Source organism: Dryas octopetala, chromosome 3 (genome assembly GCF_963921425.1).
Source record: "Dryas octopetala chromosome 3, drDryOcto1.1, whole genome shotgun sequence".
Taxonomy (NCBI): Eukaryota; Viridiplantae; Streptophyta; class Magnoliopsida; order Rosales; family Rosaceae; genus Dryas; species Dryas octopetala.
Window position 1 is genome coordinate 5,730,119 of NC_141368.1, and position 23,523 is coordinate 5,753,641.

The 23,523-nt window shown below is 33.7% G+C and overlaps 2 protein-coding genes across 5 annotated transcripts; one reads left to right on the forward strand and one right to left on the reverse strand.

Annotated features, from left to right (window-relative positions):
- Positions 1-9,747: 9,747 nt before the first annotated feature.
- Positions 9,748-10,613, reverse strand: LOC147290069 (zinc finger protein ZAT11-like). The gene has a single exon (XM_086237138.1). The coding sequence runs from the start codon at positions 10,535-10,537 to the stop codon at positions 9,941-9,943; it is 597 nt and encodes a 198-aa protein (XP_086093264.1). The 5' UTR covers positions 10,538-10,613; the 3' UTR covers positions 9,748-9,940.
- A 7,092-nt stretch (positions 10,614-17,705) lies between these two features.
- LOC147290070 (N-lysine methyltransferase) lies at positions 17,706-22,905 on the forward strand. 4 transcript variants are annotated; one of them, XM_086238470.1, is made up of 7 exons: positions 17,706-17,797; positions 18,020-18,249; positions 18,774-18,797; positions 20,642-22,042; positions 22,147-22,215; positions 22,314-22,512; positions 22,633-22,905. In XM_086238470.1, the coding sequence occupies exons 4-7, from the start codon at positions 20,702-20,704 to the stop codon at positions 22,701-22,703; spliced, it is 1,680 nt and encodes a 559-aa protein (XP_086094596.1). In that variant the 5' UTR covers positions 17,706-17,797; positions 18,020-18,249; positions 18,774-18,797; positions 20,642-20,701; the 3' UTR covers positions 22,704-22,905. The 4 variants fall into 4 exon arrangements, with proteins under 4 accessions (XP_086094596.1, XP_086094598.1, XP_086094595.1 ...); XM_086238472.1 differs by lacking the exon at positions 18,774-18,797 and having other exon boundaries at positions 20,642-21,479; positions 21,609-22,042; XM_086238469.1 differs by lacking the exon at positions 18,774-18,797.
- Positions 22,906-23,523: the final 618 nt, after the last annotated feature.

The window sequence follows — 23,523 nt, forward strand, 5'->3', positions numbered from 1 at the left end:
TCATATCAATCAGCTTGAGCTATCACATTTGCTGAGTCATGTTCTTGAGAAATGCAACTCTTTCTTACAGGTCATCAATGCCTAGTATGTTTTTGGTTAATCTGAAAGGTATGAACTTGACAACATTTTGCAGAAGTCCTTTTTTTTTAGTTTTTATGATAGCTCTATTGGGGATAACAAATTATGACAAACATTTTAAATATCAAGTTGTAACTTCACCTGCATGTTGATAGGAAGTATGTGCTTGTTACCTGTTGGCCATGAGGACTCAGGACATCCTCGAGATAGCTTTTTCTTCTTTTAACTTTTGCAACCCTGACCGTTTATTCTAAAGTTCCAATATCTAGGGACTTTAGTGCCCTCATTTCTGCTAGTCAGATAATTGCTATTGCTATTGTTATCAGCAGATAGCACTATTTTCATAAAGCAATTCATATAACTCTCTACATCTGCTTTTGCTTGGTAGCAAGATGTGCAAATGTTGAATCCAGAGCACTTTGTACTAGTGTCCTAAAAGGAGTTGGTGCCATTATTTAAAATTTCATATGATAATATAAGACATTCTGATACGGCATTTGCTTATTGTCTTAATCTTGTGGAATATTCTTGTAAAATCATTAGGTTTGATTTTTCTGAGGATGTTGATCTTCAAATAGAAAGATTAATTCTGTAATGGACTCATGTTTGATCTCATAGTCCTCTCATTGTTTCATGTTGATCTCCTATTCCTTTCATTATTTTGTTGGCTCTGCGTATTATTTTTGTAAGCTATGCTCATGGAAGTGAAGATATGCTGAATCATGAGTCTTGTACTTTCTTGCTTGGGGTATGTTTCTTTATTTGCTTGTCCTACAGACCAATTCTGTGTGGAATCTTTATTTTCTGGAAATTATTGAGTGTTTGGTTTGAACTCAAAGAACAGAGAATGAAAACTTTCCTGCCCATGGGGCCCCTCTCATCTGGGTAGGCAGTGTCTTCTCTTCCATGGGCAGGGTAAGGTGGGATAGTGAAGTGATAGGGGCAAGGCCAGGTGTAAGATAAGAAATGTAAGAGTTGGAATGTAGGGCTAATCTTGTAATGAAAATAGAAGACCCATCTGTGTTTAGTTTTGTGTTATCATATCGTGTCTAAATTTGTCATTCATTCCTTTCAACCGGTGGATCCATGCTTAGACCTTCCGCTCCCCTTAAGTTGCCCGGGAATGGGGGTTTATGGGGTCGAAGACCGACCCCTGTTATACTTTGTGCTTAGGTATCAGAAAGATTTGCCCTAGGACCCTTATGACAGTAATGGTGTCTCTGTGAAAGTCTTATTGATTTTCTTATGCAAGCCTATGTGAACCCACTGCAATTTACAACGCTACTCATATGATGACGCAGGATATAAAAGGCTACCTAACAAAACAGAAAAGCAGTAACAGGCTTCTTGAACTGTTAGTACAACATCCGTGGTATTCAGTCAATATGATTACTAGTCAATATTGACAATTATAATAAATTCATAGGTATAAATTCTAGGTATGAAAATTGAATTCGTTTCAAGTAATAATCGATCTTAATTAAGGGCTTGTTTATGAGTGTTTTTGTAAGAGTTCACTAGAAGTGCTTTTGTTAGAAAGACATAAATTTTTTGAAAAAATTTCAAATGCTTTTTGTAAATGTACTTGAAATTGCTTCCAAGTGTTTTTATAATTCAAAAGTAGTTTTATTTTTATTTTTTTGCTATACATAAGTAAAAATGCTTTTAATTATTTGAATACGCTTTTAATCTATTTAATTGTTTAAATGACTTGATATTAATCTAACATGTTTACTGTAGTGTTGAACTCGGCTCGACACTATAGCTAATAAATAAAAAACTCATGAAAAGTAAATATATAACTTGCAATTCAATAACTCGCATTTCTCAGAAAATTCCTCTTATTGTGATATCGTGTAAAATAGAAGTTTTCACTTTTCACGGGGTTCAAGTGTCAAACAAACCATTTTACTTTTTCTAACACATAAATTTCAAGGAAATTGCAATGTGGACAAGAGTCGAATTCTTGAACAAATGGCTGCAAAGAATAGAACCATACAATGGGGGAGCGTGGCGCATCTAGAAGCCCAGGCCAATACATCAGACCAATTGACCATGCTGTTGATCATCCTTTTTAGTCTTTTACTTATAATGGCTTGCCCAACGAACCAAACTGAATCCCTTTACTTGATACAGTCTAACGTCAGCACTTACTTCATTTGTGTGGTCGGGGAGTTCCAGCTCATGGACGGCGGCGTCTTGTTTGTACAATAAACAAACAAGAAAATTATAGTGAAAAAAAAAAAAAAACACATGCATTGTATAAGAGCACGTGTGTTTAATATACATATCGAGTAATGCTAGGATCCTAAATTTTTATATTAAATTTGATTCTAAAATGATATGTTAATGTTGAGAGAAACATCCCTACAACATGAATATGACTGATTTAATATCTTAATCTAATAACATAATGTCACCTATACTTATATACTTCATCACATAATACTTTCTCCATACATAATCTATTTCTTATGATGTCAAGTCAGCTCCTATCCCAATTATAGATAAGTTTTTCTTGTCAATATTTTATTGATTCATACATAGTCCACTTCAAGCTCATTTATTTTATAACAAGTAAAATATTTACATTGTAATAATACATCATTTGGGATCCAAATTTAAGATACAAATTTGGGCTCCCTATAGGGATTGCAACGAGGCGGGTTTACCAATACTATACCCGCCCCGTCGGGTAATCGGGTCTCCATCGGGATATTCGGGGCCTCTATTATTTTTTTAAAAAATAATTTTTTTATTAATAACATATCAAACTAACATAAATATATAATATAATAGATGAAATATATTAAAATTCATCATATTATATTACAATAACACTAAATCATAAAGAAAATACTATTAAATTTTAAAGACATGCAATAAAAATTAAGATAATAAATTAAAATATAATTATATAATATAATATTTTTATTAAACGAGTATACGGAACAGGACGGGAATGGGGATAGTATTACTATACCCGCTTAATCAAGGCAGGTCCCCACGGGATTTTCCGGGGCGGAGAATTTTGCCATCCCTAGTTCCCTAGCATTATTGATACATATTATCAACAATGCTTTTTTGTCATAATGATTAATTATATTGATTTTTAATTGAACGTGTAATTTAAATTTACATCTGAGTATCTGACAACATATATATTGATATGTTGCCCTGTATCTTGGATTCTTGATTTCCTTGAATTGAATTTGAACACTGTTACCCAATTGAAATTCTGAAATCCCAACTGGTTTTTAACTCTAATAATTATGATGGGCCAATGGATCGAGGAGTCAGCTATTGGAAAGTTCAAATTGAGCTTGACAGGAAGCAAAAACCAGTTCAAGCAATTAAACGGTGATATTCTTCATTCTTAATTGTTTGGTAAAGTCAGACAGACCAAAATATATGCAGCAGTTGCCCCAATTGCTCCGCTACCAAAGCATTATTCACACTTAACCTGTTTATTAATTAGACCAATTGTACCTGCGGTCCTAGTGGGAATACCAGTATTATAGTCGGCAAGTAATTAATGTCCAATATTATAGAATTTAGTCCTAGTCTCTCATAGATATACTTTTCTCAGCCTAGCTTTTAGCTGACAACTAGAACATAGATTAATATTATCCAAACCCTTGCTACTTGCATGTAAATGTTTCTTGGAAATTAATTAGCGCGCACTAGCAGAAGATTAATTAAAAAAAATACAGAGCCGTGTGGAGAGCACATAGCCAACTTAATATTGTTTATGTTTTCTGAACCAGACGTTGTCTGTTTTTATATAACTGCGCATGGCTTCAGACGTACCAAAAGAAAAGGCATGGCTTGGCACCTACTTAGTTAATAATCTGAACCTGTTCAAGCTCTATATCAATTAATTTTTCAATTCTTAATGTTTAAATTTAGGTAACAAACACTTCTTAAGCACTACGTACGTGTGATCTCCACAAGCATGAGACAATTAATGGTGACGGTTGCATGATGACAAGAACTGAATTAATCAAGTTTTTTATAGTCGATCACTAAACTTGGTAAATTAATAGTAATTGATCGATGATCATTCAGAGGAATAGCTATTGTCTTATCTTATTGCCGGCCTGTGGGCAGATTATGCATGCTTTGCTACAGTAATCTTTAAACTAATTAATTAAATCATAAATTGCTATGCATGCCTTCGTACTTTGTACGCATACTGGATGTTATTGTTGATTCGTAGTGGTTGAATTGAACCAAATTATATGTGACCCTAGCCTGGGGAAATATTCCACGAATAGAACAAAAAGCACACACAGTGCATGCCATATGATGTTAAATACACCCAATTAATATCTTATTTTGCATGATTGTTTATCCCCTTGAACCAAAAACAACACCTTGATTTGATTAATTAAAATCAAATTTTATCACGCTACCATCAGCTAGTTTAAAAGTTTCTGTGGTGGGAGATAATTTTATTCTCCTTTCTCGTTGACTCAGAAATTCAGAATTGAGATGTCATGCCACCAGTTTTGCTCTATCGATAATTCCTACAACACAGAAAAGATAGTGATAATGAGTTTATGTTTTCTTTGTTTTGTTTAATTTGGGTTTTACCCCTTTTTTTTCATTTGGAGAGTAAGGATTGAAATTATGATATGTTTTAACAAATTAAAGAAAAATACGATTAAGTCAATAACTAGTTGGTTGAGTTTTAATTAGTACGTTTTGATGATAATGGTATAAATTAGAATAAGTTTTGTTATTTTTTAATATCTTGAGAGGAAGGGAAATTCGAATTTAAAACATCTTTTACATATATCGAAAGAATTACCACTAGACTAGCTAATAGTAATTAGTTGGTAAGTTATAATTAAAGATAGATTTTTTTTTTTCCCTTTTCCTTTATATTTTGTAGTACGTATTGGTTAGATGATAATAATTAATTACGAAAAATATTAATTATTTGGAGAGCTGGATATTAATTATTAGAGCCAGTGTATATATTATTATATATGTCAAAAAAAATTTGTCTTTAATTAAGATTGTTCCTAGTTGCAGTTAGTTTGGTGCCAGACTGCCAGTCTAGTATTTGGGTATCTTAAGTCAATAGTATCCCAGTCAAATGTCCACACTAGAATTTGAGACACTACCAAGCGATTGAGCGAGGACCATATATGTCTCTCATAAATATGCATATGACTTTGTGAGAATTCTCGAACACTTTTATTTATGCTTCAAATCTCTCTCTCTCTCTCTCTCTCTCTCTCTCTCTCTCAAATTAATGAACCGCAGACTTTGAAGTGCACCGGCCGGATTAGTGGTTTAATTGTATGATGTTACACATATACATTGCATATTTGAAATTATATTGTGTAGTGGGCTAATAAGGTGGTTAATTTTTTATTAATTTGCTAACCAGTTAGCTTTAGTATATATATATATACAATAATGATCATTCGCTCACCATAGAGTGAGAAATTTCTCACTCACCTAACCACCTAACAACGAATTTCAATGATTAGAATCATTCATATTATAGAGCATTATTCAAAGATCACCCTTATAAAAAATCAGTCAAATTGAAAATTATTTGACCAGTATATTACTGTCAACATCATTTACCTCTTTATTAGACGGATTGTATTTGTCTACACAGTTTGGAAGACTAAACAATTACAGATTTGACTGATTTTTTACGAGAATGACTCTTAAGAAGAGACTTAAGAAATGGACGGTTCTGATCATGAAATTTCCCGCTCTGTGGTTGCTGGGTGGTTAGGTGAGTGTAGAATTCCCCGCTCTGGTGAGCGAGGAATCATTTTTGTGTATATATATATAATATACACTATTAAATTCAAGTAGAAATTTCCAAGCTATAGAAAACGATGTAGGAACTAATGCAGTGTGGTAGGATTCACTTGGGGGCGGTCACCCCCATCACCAACCAATAGCTTGTACTCTCAGCCAACTTCTTTCACATATTAATTAAAATTAAATTATTCTTTAGTACTCTTTAGTACTCTTCCACATACGTCACCACTTACCCGTTGCCATCTTCCTAGCTTGTTTAGCAATTAATGTTTTTGGTCAGACTATGTGGAATTCTTTTTGTAGATAAAATTGTATAATATAATATGCCCACATGCAGCACACACATGTATTTTAATATACTGTTATTTTGCTCCCTGAATTAATTAGATCAACTGATCAAGTTCACACCAAGTGAGCAATTTCTACATATCTGATCGATCGATATCCAATCTCAGTAGTAGCTAGTAGTGGTGAGATGGTGCGCAGCTAGGGCTTAGTAATGATATATTAATTAGTAGTCTTACACTCTTACTCAAATGTTTGACACGATCGAGTTCTTTGTTAGAAAAGTTGGACCTAAATTATATCCAATTTCACTAACCATTCAGCTACGTACCCATGCACCTCACAATTCTGGAAAGCATTTACCAGTTGATCAGTAGGAAGTAGTACGTACTGTTAAATTAAGCCTACTGTCTCATTCTAATTTCTAAGCTAGCTTATTAAAGCTTATTGTCTTATTTTAAGCTTGGGGTTATGGGGATATATATCAACGTTGAATTGCATGTTCGTATTTGATACTAAGTGCTTGGTAGCACTGCCGATCGAGAGTCAGAAGTACCGTTCGGCTCCTATCAAGGGAGCACTCACTCTCTTTCAGTAAGGGAACGGAGGCATCCGACATTCCCGCAGCCGAGAGAAAGGAGGCATCCGACTTCTCGAGGGATAATGAAATGGCAGCGAAACGAAAGCGACGGTGGCTCCATACGGTTTATCCTATTTTTTATAAATAGTCAAGTTTTTCTTGCAGCGCTCCTCTGCCTACATATTTTTTATTTCATCGGTCGACGAGTTCACTTCATATATATCATCTTAGAATATAAAATGACCTTGTGAATACTTTTAAGAATTTACACTATTAAGTAGTTGGTGCTATGGGTAAAAGTTGGAATGTTCGCACTTAAATGAACCCTTATATATGTAAGAAAAAAACTTCGTATCAGACATCCTGATATAATATATAAGCTAGATAAGTTCATGCCAAAGTATATATATGAATTATTAATTAGAATAATTCTTGCATAAATATTAGCGGTCTAAATTCCCAGCCTAACAACATAATATATAACAGAAAATATCACCTTTTATATATATATATATATATATATCAATTAGCTGGATGTTCATGCTTATGAAGCTAGCCAAACCCAATAGACAAACAAGTTATATATATAGTTAACGTGCTCTTTGTGTGAGTTAATTTATTTAAGCCATGATTGGACAGCTATGTACTCTGCTGTCCTAACCGGCTAACCGTCATAGCTTAGTATACAAAGTAACCTCTCGATCCCTCCTTGCTTTATGTGACCCGACATTGGGACTATGTATATATATATATACTAATATATATAACGGTCTTCTCATAAGGGATTTCTTATTTAATGTTAAATGAGAGATTTTTTTTATGGGGTCCACACGAGTCGTTTTATATCAATTTGAATTGTCTATTTTTTACATCTTTATTAATAAATTATTTTTATAAAAAATCAGTCAAATCAAAAATCGTTCAAATATCTAATTTGAATCAAACAATAGACGAACAACAAGTTCATCTATAAATACATAAATTTTGACCACTTAATCAAATAGATAAATGATTTCAGATTTAGCTGATTTTTTATAAGAATGATCTATCAATGAAGATGTAAAAAATAAACAATTTGAATCGACATAAAATGATCCGTGTAGGCTCTACAAAAAAATCTGTCATTTAACACTAAATAAGAGATCTCTTAACTTATTAGAAGGCCCTGCTAATATATATATATATATACACACACACAAGGTCGTTGGATCTTGGCCCAAACCCATTGTTCGCATGTATTGAAAGGGTGCGGACGTTCTTACGTGAAGCGTCCTCTATCTATATATATATATATATATATATATATATATATATAATGATGGCGGTGACAATGAGGTTAGTTATGATGGGATGATGACAATTAATTAAGTAAAGTTCTTAATTTATAGTTTCCTAGGCAAAGTCAAAGGTATTTGATTATCATTCATACTATCTTATTAGCCAAGTAATTAAGCTCAGCTAAATTAACAACCTTTGGACTATACGACCCGTGTTATTTATGTATAGGGAGTCACTAGTCAACAAGGTTAATAAGAGTGGTACTCATTTTCTAATTCTTGGTAAATTTAGTGCTGCTTCCTTACGTGGAAATTTACATTGCGTGCCTACTGCAGCAGATGTAGTTAGATTAGTGAAATACAACATCCAAACATTTAAGTAATTCAGTAGCTAGAGACTAACTAGCAATTAAATTTGGTATTTATCTTCATAATATTAGAGATGTTTCAAGTTTAAATTTCAGTCTCTTTTAAGTAAAAATAAAAGATGAGATACTATTGTGTAGAGAAACTCTATAGGTACATAAAATTTGTTATATACTTAACCTTACTTTTGCATAATTAGTGCTTAACACTCCCTTTACGTATGACCCCTTCTTTGGTGAATGGTACGTGATCAAGTTTTTATGTGTGTTTAGTATTGTGAATGTGACCTAAATCTAGGTACTCTGATGTCATATTGAAATCTAAGTTATTAAGTAGAGGTATTTCGATCGCCTCATTAATATGTAATTTTAATATACACTAATTAATTGGCTCATGACTAGGGCTCAACAATTAACAACCACCAATAGAATTTCAAAATTCCAACTCTTTGAAAATCCATGCTTTGTGTTGTAAACTAACTAACTATTATATGTATACATAAACTAACTAACTATTATATGTATACATATATATATGCTTTTTTTGGTAGCCAAAGGTATCCTGGGCCAGTTTTCGCACACTTGACTAATTCCTTGGGCTGATCAAAGGCAGACAATTCACGCCGGGTCTAGGAGATAACATATGTATACATATATATGCTTTAATATCTCTTCCTTTTTTCCTTAAAAAATCAAACACACTAATATTGAAATAACGTATGTAGACACCAACTATATATTTATTGGTCTAGTGATATTTCTCTTCACAATATCATAGAAGTTTCATGTTCAACTCCCTCCTTTTCAAATCAAACAAAAATAAAAACGCGTGTAGACAATAGGAAGTTAAAAAGACTTATTCGAAAGCAACCCTAAGATAAGATTTCGATCCTATATATGTCTTGAAACATACGGCACCATGGTTTTGACTTTGGAAATTTTATCCCCAGCCAGTTCTCTTCTAGATCGTGCTGAACTTGGAACAACAATTATTTCTTGCTTATTATTGAAGTAGTGATTCTATCCCAAACAAAACAAAAAAATATTGAAGTAGTGATGCTACTTACTAGCTATATATTACTAAATGAAAATGAGCTAGCATTTTTTATATTAATGAATAAATGAATATATTTTATTATTTTTCCAATTCATTCTGGTCTAGTGGGTACGTAAAGTCAAACCCTAATTTATTATTATTTTCCAGAGTTGCCGGCCACCCTACGCTAATTTCATTGCCACCGGAAACATGTTGATCAATCGAGTCTCGAGACAAAAGCACTGCAATAATATTTTATTTTTTTGGCGACATAATTAATAAATAATTAAAATCAATTTAAACAAAACAAGGATAATAACTAGATCTATGATATTCATGATGAACATATATGATCTCTCTTATTGCATATAAATTATATATAGATAAGGAACAAATACAAATGGGTACTGTGTATAATAACAAAAAAGAGAATAATTGGTATCTAATTAATCCCTCCGTATGTGATTTACATTTTACAATGACAAATGAATAATAATTAAACTCTATTATTACTTAACTAATTTAATTAATTAGAAAAAACAATGGACAAGGCCGGAGCTGCTGCTTTCCGGAGCCCAAGAATCTCCATATCATTCTCCAGAGGCGTCAAGTTGAGATCCAAACTGAAAACTCTTCTACTGCTATTGGCTCTCTTCATCACAACTTGTGTAGGAGGAGGACTACTCAGACTCAAAAAAGAATTAGACTGATCATGACCGTTAATCAGATGATCAGTACTACTACTCAAGTTGTTGGCTGTTCTGTGCCTCCTCATGTGACCCCCCAAGGCCTGTCCTATAGCAAACTCAAGCCCACACACGTTGCACTCGTGCGTCTTGGGTTTGCTTGGTGACTGGCTCTGATCAGAACTAGTACTATTCCCATCTCCTGATGCTGTCATCCTTGGCTTCTTGTGGCTCGCTCTGTGACCCCCAAGTGCCTGGAACGAAGGGAACTGGCGATTACAGGTCTTGCACTCGAATACACGGATCGGATTATGAGATTGCATGTTGGAGAAGGACTCGTACTCATTAGTCCCGCGGGACAGCAACATCAAGCAGTTGGCCATGGTCAGGCTGTGATCGAGCTCTCTCAGTTCTGTGATGCCTCTCTTCATGGTCATGAAATGGAGCTTTGACAAAAAGGGTGTGCTAGCTTTTGGTGATGTGAAATTGGGTTGTGTTTGAAGGAACAAATTAAAGGAATGGAACATTGGGGTTTAGGGGGGTTTGGTATTTATAGGCCAGGTTACTACTTGGTCAGTGAGACTTCCGTGCATTTGTGGTTGACTTTTTGGAATGACAATAATTAAAATCGTCCTTGTTTAATTTCTTGGTGGATAAGGAAAAATACAAATGGGTTTTTTGCTTGGATTGTTGTTTAAGCTAGGATGAAGAATTAATGCTTGGATTTGTTTGGTGTGAAAGAAGCCAAGTATTAATATAACAACGTGCGTTAGCATGACTCATTGCTAAGGCAATATTAGAGGCAGCAGAACCAGTCTGCAGTGGCAAGCCAAGTCAATCTTTATTTCCAGCTGGAATCTTCAACTTCTAGAAGATTCTCACATTTTCTTACTTTTTTACTCAGCTTTTGGTCCAATCTTTGCTATTATAGTATGAAAGAGGAAGCACCCTGGATAAGCCAGCTGAAGAAGTAATTAATAAATTAATATAAGTACTGAGAAAAGCACCCTAATTAATTAATATTAAACAAATGAATCAGATTTCTATAATCCTAGCTAGCTACATCAATTAGGGTGCTTCACACGCCCGATCCAATTTTTTCCCTATCTCTTACACTAATACTTTAATGCTTTTTGATTTTTTACTAAGGTCCAAAAATATTGTCCAGATATTTTTAATTTAAAAAATGTCAGATATTATCTTAAATTAATGATAGTTAAATAATATTATATATCATAATATTATCCTAGTTTTATATTATCTTAATAATATAATATTATCATATTATAATATCCTAAAACTAATTGTGAGATTTAAATTATATAAATCTAATAAAAATGTATTAGCCCACAAAATAGAAAATAATTAAGCAAGAAAAAAAATTATTAATGGGTACATTTCAATTGTACCAATCGATGGATGGTTTGTCGACGTTTATGTTATGGTTTAGCTTTAAAATTTTGGGCGGACCAAGTCCATTAAATTCTATACCCTAAGAGGGATGAGATGAAAATATATGGATTTACCCTCAAAACTCGGGAAATGAAGCATCATGGCCAAGTGATCGGCGGTGGAAACCGAGTGGCCGGATCAGGCCGGTGCGCATGTTCATTGGTACACACCTGATCGAATATATATATATATATATATATATATACCAATCCATTTTTTGGGTTAATGCATTTTTTTATATATTTGTATAATTTAAACGGATATTATCTTTCAGAATTTTTTAAATTAATTCATATTAATTATCTTAATTTTAAGAGATAATATAAGTAAAATTTTTTTAAAAAGTTCATTTTTTGGATCTTAGCCTAAAATATTTGATTTAAGTACAAATCTAAATTCATATATAGTTTAGTCTGAATTACCCTAAAAAATTGAACCTACTTCTAATTAACCGTAATATTAAACAAATGAATAAGATTTCTATAATCCTAGCTACTTCACCGACCATGTTTAGTACGTGGGGGATTGGTACTATTCAATCTTCTGCGGTGACAGAAATGTGTTACATGGATTCATGCATGTTATGTCTGGATGAAAAAAGCTAAAAAAAAAAGTAGTTCCGTGTCCAGGTGAATCAGCAAAGTATGATGATCCCTGAATTGCGGGTCTATTTTTCTGTTTTAATCCAAAAAAGGGTAGAGGAAGAATAAGTTCTATTAACTCGATCTGTTCTTCGGTACCAAAGTAAATGATCTCTATCACTACATCAGGAGTCTCTGTCATATGCTTGGCCAGCATAATGCACTGTGCACACAAGAAAAATTTCATAGTTACATTAACCTTATTACTTGTTACTAATGATTGATACTGTGTACGTAGTGTGTTCGTGATTATATATACTCTCTAAAATATTGTTTTGATGGATAATAATTATTTATTTAATGAATGACATAAGTTTTACTTTTAAAACTCATGGACACAAGTTAAGTTCGGACGAGTACTTGAGTATTCGTTAGAAATTTCCATCTTAACCAAAAAGAAAGAAAAAAAAAGAAAAAAAAAAAAAAGAAAGAGGGGTCAAGCAATGAAATTGATCCAAAGGTGAGTCGAGGTTGTAGTGATCCCTACTACTAGAATTGTGTAAAGGTTGGCGTACCGTGTAAAGGGTGTTCTCTTCTACGTGTCTTGCAATCAGGGGGCAAATCACTATATATATGCGCCCACGTCACCTTCTGACGTGGACTGCATACATAATATTGGATTAGGATGCTCGATCCTCATGAGCTTATTACTCAAGAATGAACATCCACTACTTAAATATTACTCGTTTGTGTGAATTGAAAGCCAAATGCATGAGTCAAAGACGATACATATATATCAAGTTGCAGATTTCTACAACAAACTTTTTCTCTTATTATATCAGAGTCCTCGTAAAGCCAACAAAGTCAACTATGGAGTTGTTGTGGGGTTGTTAGCTTAGATTGTTTCTGTGAAATTAAAGACCATGACCTTTCAGCCAAGTCCAATAAATGGTGCCAATCCATTTGTAAACACTAATTTCCTTTTCCATGTACTACATGGTCTAGTCTGTACATGAAAAGGTATTTTTTAAATTTCAACTAGACTTTAATTAATTTGTTGGTGTGCACTACTTTAACAAAGACCAACTACTAGAAAAGTAACCACCGGCCGCCGGCCAGTCAACTGCAATTTCCTTCTCAGACTTCCAGTACTGTGTTAATTACATTTTCTGTTTTTTTCCTTCTTTTTAAATACGATAGATTCAAAGAATAATGAGCTATATTATATATATATATATATACCGCGTTTCATATATAAGAATATTCTTCTTCTAACTTCCTTTTGCATATATAACAGATTAAGTCTGTCCCAATCCCATAGTTATGAAGATTTTTAATTCCAAGTAATAGTTAGAGTCTTTCTCTAATTGTATATAAATTAAGGTTGATGATCCGTACACTCTTGTACATGTTATACCCACATCCTTTTATATATATATATATATATATAAATGCTTTAAAACTAATTAGTTAGTAAATTAATACAAAACTAATCACTCTGTTGGGCTCACCGCATAATGTAATCTCAAAATAATTGTTATTATAATCAAATTACTAAATGATTTTTGATTTTGAAGATTTTTTGCAGAGATGATCTATGAAGTAGGGTCTAAAAAATGGATGGTTCAGATTTTGAGATTACATTGTGCGGTGAACCCAACAGAGTGGTTAGTTTTGTATTAATTTGCTAACTATTTAGATTTAGAGCATTTTTGTATATATATATATATACATATAAATAATCACTTGTTCATCATACATAAATTATACACATGCAATGTGTATGGAATATGATAACAAATTTAAAAAAAAAAATTTTTATAATCAAAACACCGTCAAATTGTGTAATGAATTTAAATACTATAATATGACCGGATAAATGATGAATTTATATATATTTTTAGAGTAAAATATTAATAATATTCAGCCACACGGCAGTGTTATTGAATAATTTTTCACAAAATTAATTTAATACTTGATCAACAAAATTTAACAAACATAGTATTTGATGAACAAATTTAATATATAAATTTTGTAAGTGCAGCTCTAATCTGTAATACTCTCTGTACCATATGCACTCATGAGCTAGCTAGTTTATCTTAGTTACAGATTTCTTCGTTATCATATGTGGATTGGCTTTGTTTGGATTCTTGTGGACAGCTAGTGGTGCTGATATCATATTGACAAATAAACCCACCCACCCCCCCCAAAAAAAAAAAAAACCAAAAACCACCATTGCGTCCTTTAGTAGGTTAATTAATATATTCTTGCTTTGTTGGCAACCTCAGCCATGAACAAGCTAGTGAGCGGGTGGTTAGGTGAACGAGAAATTCCTCGCTTTATGCTTTATGGTGAGTGAGTGATCATTACTATATATATATATATATATTTAAATTGATTTCTTATATTTCTTAGTCCCATCCTAATCTTATCCAAAACCATTGAACCCAAACAAATTACTTAACCCTTTCCTTTAGATAAAATTTCCTGTAATTTTCATTAATTTTAAATGACTTGTCATGACTAATTTGCCTGCACATATGACATTCATATAGCGGACTTCGTATTCAAAGTAATTGCTAGAAAGTATGAATATGACTGCTTGCTAGCTAGCTTGTTAGAAATTTAGAATCTTTGGATATATATTCATATTTCATTGACTCAACCATTTATTTTCTCTTTTTGATAATGACTCGACCAAAATTTCGAATGAATTACTTGGAAGCCACTCATAGTTTGATGAGATTATGCATTATTACAATTAATTAACAACTTTTCTAACAACAATTATTTGAAAATTTTCGATAACCTCAATTATTTGTATATGTGTACGTGGATGATTTTGAATCATTGATGATAAAAGAATCTATAATAATGTCCCACCAATTAATAATTATCAATTGTCCACACGTATACGATATAGATTTCTCTTAATTAGTTAATTATTCAAATTCAATTAGAACGAAAAAAATAGGGGCATTTAAGTCCGGCAGAAATTGTGAGGCTTTAAATTAAATATAAAAAAAAATCCAATTGAAGAAGAAGAAGCAACCAAACTAGATTTTTGCTTGTGGGCTGAACACCGTCTAGATACTGGACTATGTAAGTATGTTAGGCCGAGTTTGGTTGTCATTGTAGTTGGGCCCATAAACGCTGTGGGCTGATTTAGGCCCGTATCTCTTATTTTTTTGGGTCTGATTGGCCCATATTTTTAAACAAGTGAAATTCAGGTATACAGTATACTGCATTCAAGCATGGCCAGTTCTGTTCTCTTGATTCCAGAAATGGATTGAGGAATAAGTTAGAAGTTAGAACCCTAATCATAATTTTTTGTCCTTCGAGAACCTTATTGTAGGTCCAAGGTTACATGTATAAATCGGTACTTGAGGACTTCCCTCGTAGTTATGTTTAGGTAAAAAATGGGTTAATACGTGTGAAAATTGGTAAAAGTTTTTGAAACATCAAATATTATTCTTGCATCATATTTGTATATTTGGCATTTCATTATGTATCTTGATGTATTACCTTATTACACTTTTTTTTTTTTATAGCAATTACATTGTTACACTAACAATTATACTATTTAAAGTAAAATTATTGTTCGACTTCACCAAAGTGACAAACGAGGATCACCACTCTTCACTTAACTCGATTTCACATATACAACTAATCACTTTAAATGCGTTATTTTGTTCTAAACCCACGCTACTAGATTTGGCTAGTAGTATGTAAAAACTTTATAATTAATTGAAGAATAAACACGTGTACCTCTCTTATATCATATTTGTACCTTCAAATGTTACTATTTAAAATTCGTTATATTAACATTTGCACTCTTCAAAGTAAATTTCTAGTAATGTTTAAAATTTTATAGTTGGTTGAATAAGTTAAAGCACCAACACCTTTATTTTATCATATTTCTATATATATACATAGGAGTGCTCTAAAACTAACTATGTTTTTGGGCCCATCACATAATTAATTTTATAATCCAAACCATCAATAATTTAGGCTCTACTTCAAAGATCATCATTGTAAAAAATAAACTAAATGAAAAATCATGTAGTCATCTAATTAAGATCAAATAAATAAATGACCAGTATTTTTCATAAAAGCATATAAATAGTTGTTATTATAATCAAATGGCTAAATGACTTCCGATTTTAGAAATTTTTTACAAGCATAATTTTTAAAGTAGGGCTTAAAAAATAGACGGTTATGATTTTGATATTACATTATGCATTGGGCCCAACATGGTAATTAGTTTTGTATTAACTTACTAATCAGTTAGTTTTAAAGCATTATTGTATATATATATCTATATATTTTTTTGTTAAATATGCATGTTTGTACATTTTCGGCATTTCATTAGGTGTCTTAGGCTTAGTTTGAGATTGCTGTGAGAAAAAATGGCTGTGAAGTAAAGCAGCTGTGAAGTAAAGTCAACTGTGAAGTAAAGCAGTTGCGTGTTTGGTAAATTATATTTTCAGAAGTATTGTGAGTACAAAAAGCATGAAGGTGTTTGGTAAATTGTAATGTAAAACTGCTGTAACTATTTATAATTACTAAAATGAGGGTATTATGGGTAAAATAAAATTTTCATTGTTACTGTGATTCACTGCGGCTTTCAAAAGCACCAACAAACTTGCTTTCTATTTTTGCTGTGGGGAGTTGAGAATTGTGGAGCAAATCACTTTTTCATTTTTTTACCAAACACCAAAACTGCTGTGGGTGATTGAGAATTGTCATCCACAGCAGCTTTTGGGTCCTCCACAACAATCCCAAACGGGGCCTTAATTTGTATTTTAAGGAAAAATATATACCTTTATATATTATTCTACGTACCTTGTTACACTAACAATTATAGTTATAATTGAAGAAATTAAACATCAATACCATTTTTTATATCATATTTATACTTTTGAACATTTCATTTTATACCTTAATATATTGTCATTCGTACGAATCTTATAACACCAACAATTATACAATCCAAATTTAAAAAATGAGAGGGTTAAGTAATTAACGGGTTAAATTAAACCTTCTCTGATGTGGAATGCAATTTAATTTCATACATACTGATCATAAATTGGATTCTCTATATACAAGTGGCATATAGAATGGAATGGTAGTTAAGGTTTGTGAGGAAACTTATTGTCGCTTGACCAAAAAAAAAAAAAAACTTATTGTAGCTGAGTCGCTGACCAATGAATTTGCTCTCCTTGAGGCTCACCGTAAACTACCCGCAGCAGATCAGATTTCCAACTTGGGAACATTGGTATAGACACATGTACCAAAGCCTATAGGAACACGACACGTACGCTACTCTCCTGGTGCAGTTAAGCTGCGCCTTAATACGTGCCCATATCCGCAGCGACCAGATATGGTAACATTTAGACGGTGGTGATCGTCCTCCAAAGCAAAAGCGGAAGACAATCAAGAACCAAATGTCCACGTGTACGGTGATGATTTCAAGGACCATAAATGATAATGGTACAGAGCTCCATACTAAATCTTTTGTTAAAACTTAAAACTCAGAGCTCAGTTTCTCATATCTTACTCACAGAAAGTCCTTCTCTCTCTCTCTCAAAAAAAAAAAAAAAAAAGAAGGAAATTTTGTGTTCCGGCGCTGGAAAATCTCGCCGGCGACGGTTTCCGGCGAAGGTAATCTTCTCGAACACTCACTCATTCTTCTTAATTTATAGTTTTTGCCCCCATTGCTAGGTTTATTGTGCTTGTATATAATTATTTATGTGTGTATTGTGTGCATAGGTTTTTGGAAATTCAGTATGATCGTTTTGAGTTATGTGTATTTTTCTCTATCCGTATTGTTTACTGAGTACTCTGTGTGATCGAAGCTCAATTTCTAGGGGTTTTATTTTATAGTGTGCAGATTGATGGAGCAGAGGCTCTGAGCTTGGAGTATGGGCTTGCATGGTTTGAGCTTGGTTGTTATCAATGGATTTTATAGGCGAAAGGGCGTCGTATAAGGTCTGTTGGGTTTGAGAGAGAGTACCAGTTTGAGATTGGAGTGTGGGAGAAGCTGAGCTTGATTGTGCGGGAGCGAGTTCAGTGTGTGGTGCTGAGGTGACTCAGTGATCCCTTTGTTAACAATGGTAAACTCGGAACTCTGATTGAAGCTTTTGCATGCAAATGCCGTAATGAGATTTTGGCATATATATTTTGGGGTTTATGATATTTTGGTTGTTTTGCTGTGTGCGGTTGTTACTGTTCTCTATATGTTTTTTGTTAAAGAGTTGTTGTTTTTCGGCGATTTAAATAGGTGTTTGTGTGTGCTGCTTCTTAGAGAATATAAATAATTATGTGTATTGTTGATATTTTTGAATTTGATATTCGAACCCAATCTCGTTTAACTTGTTTGAGAATATGAGTGTTTCTTTAAATGAAAAGGATGAGGATTGTATTTTGGTTATATGTCAAATGGAAAGCCATGTTTTTATTTTGTTGTGTTTACTTTAATTATGACCGATTTATGGCATGCGATCTAGAAATGCTTGACTTATGGCAATGAGATAGACAGATGCTTATTTATAATTTTATATCTTGCTTTAGTAATTGCTAATTTGCATTCGTAAAAATCAGTTTACATGATCATAATGGAGTTTCTTCTTCTGTGAAGGTAATGCGGGTATGTTAGTGACAGGTAAGACTTAAATTTGGTGATGATAACAAGGAATGATTGTAGTGAAAACCCAGATAGGTGTTTGCACACCCACACACACACACCTAAAGCCAGTGACATATTATTTATGTCTTATAGTTTTTCCCTTGCAGATCCTTAATGGCTATAGCAGTGATTTTGGGCCTCAACATTCACATTTGAGAGAGAAAAAAGAACTAGGCATGCATTATCTATGACTACTTGTTTCCTTTTTAGTATACGTTAATGGTTATTACAGACTGTAAAAGACATAAGGATTTTTAGTGATTAGCTGAGATATTAAATCTACAAAGAGATTATTGAAAGAATTATCATGTATAAATAATGGAGAGCACTTGGTTACTTAGCAGCTTTCAAGATAGTAAATTTGATAGTAATTGTTCAAAACAAAGTTATTGAATAATATTATAAGATGAAATAAAATCTATTGTCATATTGGAATAAGATGATGGTCCTAGATCCAAAATAGTTCGAAAAAAAAAAAAAAAAAAAGGAAAGAAATCATTTACCTTGATACAGAATTATGCTGGGCCTTGTGGGTGATACTAAATTATACTAAACTATGCAATGCCTTGGCCTCACACATATGATAGGCAGAGCCAGGATTTTAAACTTAGGTGGGCTGAGAGTTAAGGGGAAAATGGAAACAAATGTGGGCTGCAAATGGGGCTGGGGGTGTGCTGGAATGAGTTTGGGCTCTAAAATATAATAGAAAAAGGGAGTTCTCAGTTGGGTCTTGACTGTTACTTCCTATTTAATTAGACTTGTAAGGCAAGAAATTTTATATGGAAAATCATATTTCCATTGTCTTTGGGAATCAACACAGAGTGTTGATCTGGGAATCCCCTATGAATGCTACACATTAAAACTGGAAGAACTGTTGAGTTGCCATGGTCCTGTCTGTGGAGAATCCATTTTCCCTTATTTTTGTTGTAGGTCAAGACTGGAAGAACTGGCTGACAGTCAAATTATCTAATGCCAAGTACCTGTTGCGGTTAAATTACCCAGTCTGGTTGTTTTTGGCTGACGTTGTTGCAGTTAAAGATCTTTATGTTGTTGAGGAGACTTGATCCCAATACCACAAAGCTTGAAAACAGTAGCACATACCGTTAGGTTGTCAATGTGTTTTCCTTTGAAATTGCTATCTAACTGCAAAAATTATCTGTTGGAAATACATAGAGGGATATGCTTATGCTCGTATTTGTGCATAAAGGTTAATGACACACCCTAAATATATATTATATATACACACATATCAATGATCTATGTTGTGATATCTTTCAAATTTTATATTCTGTATATTGTTTAATTATATATCTGGCCTATATACTATGTATGTACATATTGTGATTTTACGGTCTATATTATTGTTTGATAATTATAAATTACTTCCCTATACACTACATATGCAAACGGGGGGAAGTGTGTATGTGTGAGAGATGTCATAATGCGTTACAGCCTACATAATTATTGGACCATTTTAGTGTGTATAATCATCCATATTAGGAACTTGTACGTTGAGATTTTGAATTGCATAGAGCTTTGTAACGCAAATTCTTTTATGTTCCATCATAAAATGGTTTCTTTCCAAGTCATTTCTGAATAAAGTAGGTAAAGATTTAATGCTTTAGGACATAACTAATTTGGACAGATTTCCATTTGGGGAAATCCAATGAGATGTGAATATTAAGGTCATTTGGTTGTCTAGGAGAGCACCTCAGGTGGGCTCAGTCAAAATTATTTGTAAATATAAGCTCCGGAAAAATTGTGTGTTTATTTTCTTGAAAACTATGACCTAATCTTCTAAAAGTATTTTGCTTTGGCAGTCTTTCCAACCCAAAAGTTTTTGGATTCCGAGAGATGCTAACTGTCTAACTGAAGGAGAGATGGCTTATGATAATTCTTCCAGAATGGAATCAAAGCGTGGTCACCCGTGGTTTATGGATGTGAATGGACCAGAACTGTTCAACAACAAGAAGCAAGCAGTCGAGGCTGTTAATGGCAGGCCAGTTTCTGGAATTCCACATTTGGCTGTTTCCCCATGGGATAACACTTCAGGGTTTCAGTCAGTTCCAGGGCAATTCACTGACCGCCTTTTTGGATCTGAGCCAGTACGGACATTCAACCTAGTTGACAGGAACATTCAATCGGTTGGAAGTGGAAATTTGGGAAGAAAGGGATTTGAGAATGAATATGGGAATGATCCGTCAATGGGTTTGTCAATATCTCACACCATCGAAGATCCCTCATCCTGTCTCAATTTTGGTGGAATCAGAAAAGTTAAAGTCAATGAAGTTAGGGACTCCGATAATGTCGTGTCTGCATCTATGGGGCACCCCTACAGTAGGGGAGACAATAATACAATTTCAATGGGTACAGCATATAACAAGAGTGATGAAAACACCATATCATTGGGTCCAACTTATAATAATGGTGAAGAGAATTCCATCTCAATAGGGCCTTCCTTTAATAAGGCAGATGATAATTTCATTTCAATGGGTCATGCCTTTGGTAAGGGAGATGGCAATTTCATATCGATGGCTCATAACTATAGCAAGGGCAACAATAGTTTATCAATGGGTCAGCCCTTTGACAAGGAGGATGGCAGTTTTATATCAATGGGTCAATCATATGAGAAGGGAGATAGCAGTTTCATATCATTAGGTAACTCCTACAACAAAGGCCATGATAATTTTATTTCTATTTCTATGGGTGCATATAGTAAAGCAAACGAGAATTTCATCTCAATGGCTCCCACCTATAATAAGCAGACTGATAATTTTATATCAATAGGTCCGACTTATGACAAGGCTGATTCGAATGTTTTGCCAATGGGTCCTCCCTATGATAAAGGAGATAGCAACCTATCTATGAGTCACAATTACAATAAGACTGAAAGCAACACCATATCTTTTGGAGGTTTCCATGATGAACCTGAGACAAATCCCTCTGGTGGGATTATCAGCAGCTATGATTTGTTAATAAGTAATCAGAGCACAGCTCAAGCATCGGATGAGTCTGCTCTGAAAGATCCAGTTGAGTCCATTATGGATCCAACTGTAGATGATGCTCTGAAAGTTGATCCTAGAACTGATGTTCCCAAAACTAAAGAGCCAAAGACTGCTAAGAAAGCTCCTCCAAACAACTTCCCTTCAAATGTCAAGAGTTTGTTATCAACTGGTATGTTTGATGGTGTTCCTGTGAAGTATGTTACCTGGTCACGTGATGTAAGTTTATGTATCCGTCAATTATTCAGATTCTTTTGACAGAGGATGCAAATTTCTGTACTCATTTTTCCTTGTTTTGACTTGTTATATATTACCTTTTGCAGAAAAGCCTCAAAGGAATTATAAAAGGGACTGGGTATCTATGTTCCTGTGATGACTGCAATCACTCAAAGGTAAAGAACTCTTGTTATATTCAGCTATCTTTAAGAAATTAATGAATTTGCTATCTGAGATTCATAACCTAGTTGGTGAGTTGGATTGTATCATGCAGTCTCTTAATGCTTATGAGTTTGAGCGTCATGCTGGTGCCAAGACCAAACATCCCAATAATCACATCTACTTTGACAATGGAAAGACCATCTATGCAGTAGTTCAAGAGCTGAAGAACACTCCTCAGGAGATGCTGTTTGATGCCATTCAAAATGTGACAGGGTCTCATATCAATCAGAAGAATTTCCGCAGCTGGAAAGGTGATGCAGTATTTTAGATGATTTTTTCTGTGACCTGTTTAACACAAACAATCCTAACCATGTACTTTTATTGATTTGGTGAAAATTTCTCTCATACAATCTATCTTTTTGCCTTTTCAGCATCATATCAAGCTGCTACCCGTGAACTTCAGCGTATCTATGGAAAAGATGAAGTTGCTATACCATCTTGATATCAGAATCTTCCTCAGTAACTTTTTGGGGGTAGGTTAAGATATGATCCGTGCATATCAGCATACAGCTTATAGTAAATTATAGACTGGAATTTGAATATTTGAGGCTTTGAGCTGTTGGATGTTTATAGGTATTTTGGCTATTTTACTCCCTCAGTCTCTCCAAATTAAGATATTAAATGTCATTTTTGGATTTTGGACAGTTTAGAATCTTGAAGTTTATTTTGGATGTTGGACAAAATATCGGATTGGAGTTTTATTTTGTGCCTGAAAAATCTTTGAACCAAACACCCATGTTATGGTTCTTGAAAATTTCAAATCCTCTTTTCCATGAGAGGTCCAGACCGGCAAGTCTAAAAGCTAGATAGTCAAATCAGCCTGCAGGTCATCTAAATTCTAGAAAAGTTCAGTGTGACTGAGTTGGCCGCTTCTAGGACTTTAGGGGTAATACCTTTATGTGACTGGAAAACATTGTCAAATGTGGGATTCAAAATGCTGAATTAACAGGGGATGTGTGTGAGTATTTGAATGCTCTCTCACATCCCGCATTTGTATCCTGCACCCGAGATGGCTCTATCTTTGACAGGAATGGTTTGGGATAATTTGTGCTTACCAATACAACCCAATCAGTTTTCCCAAAAGATAGTTGGCCTGTCTTTGGAGGCCAACTATTGTTTATGTTGGTTGATTAACTGGTTAATAAAATCGTGGCTTGGAGACTCGACTGTTCGATTATCCGTCTATCCATCAAAATCGGGTCATCAGTCGGTCCAAGGTCGGTGTAGAGTGTCGTTGACTAGTTCATTGACGCATTGACGGT

Coding starts and splice junctions, on each gene's coding strand:
- LOC147290069 (XM_086237138.1), bottom strand. CDS start 10,537: ATGACCATGAAGAGAGGCATCACAGAACTGAGAGAGCTCGATCACAGC.
- LOC147290070 (XM_086238469.1), top strand. Junction 22,043..22,146: donor ATGTTACCTGGTCACGTGAT/GTAAGTTTATGT, acceptor TACCTTTTGCAG/AAAAGCCTCAAAGGAATTAT. Junction 22,216..22,313: donor ATGACTGCAATCACTCAAAG/GTAAAGAACTCT, acceptor TGTATCATGCAG/TCTCTTAATGCTTATGAGTT.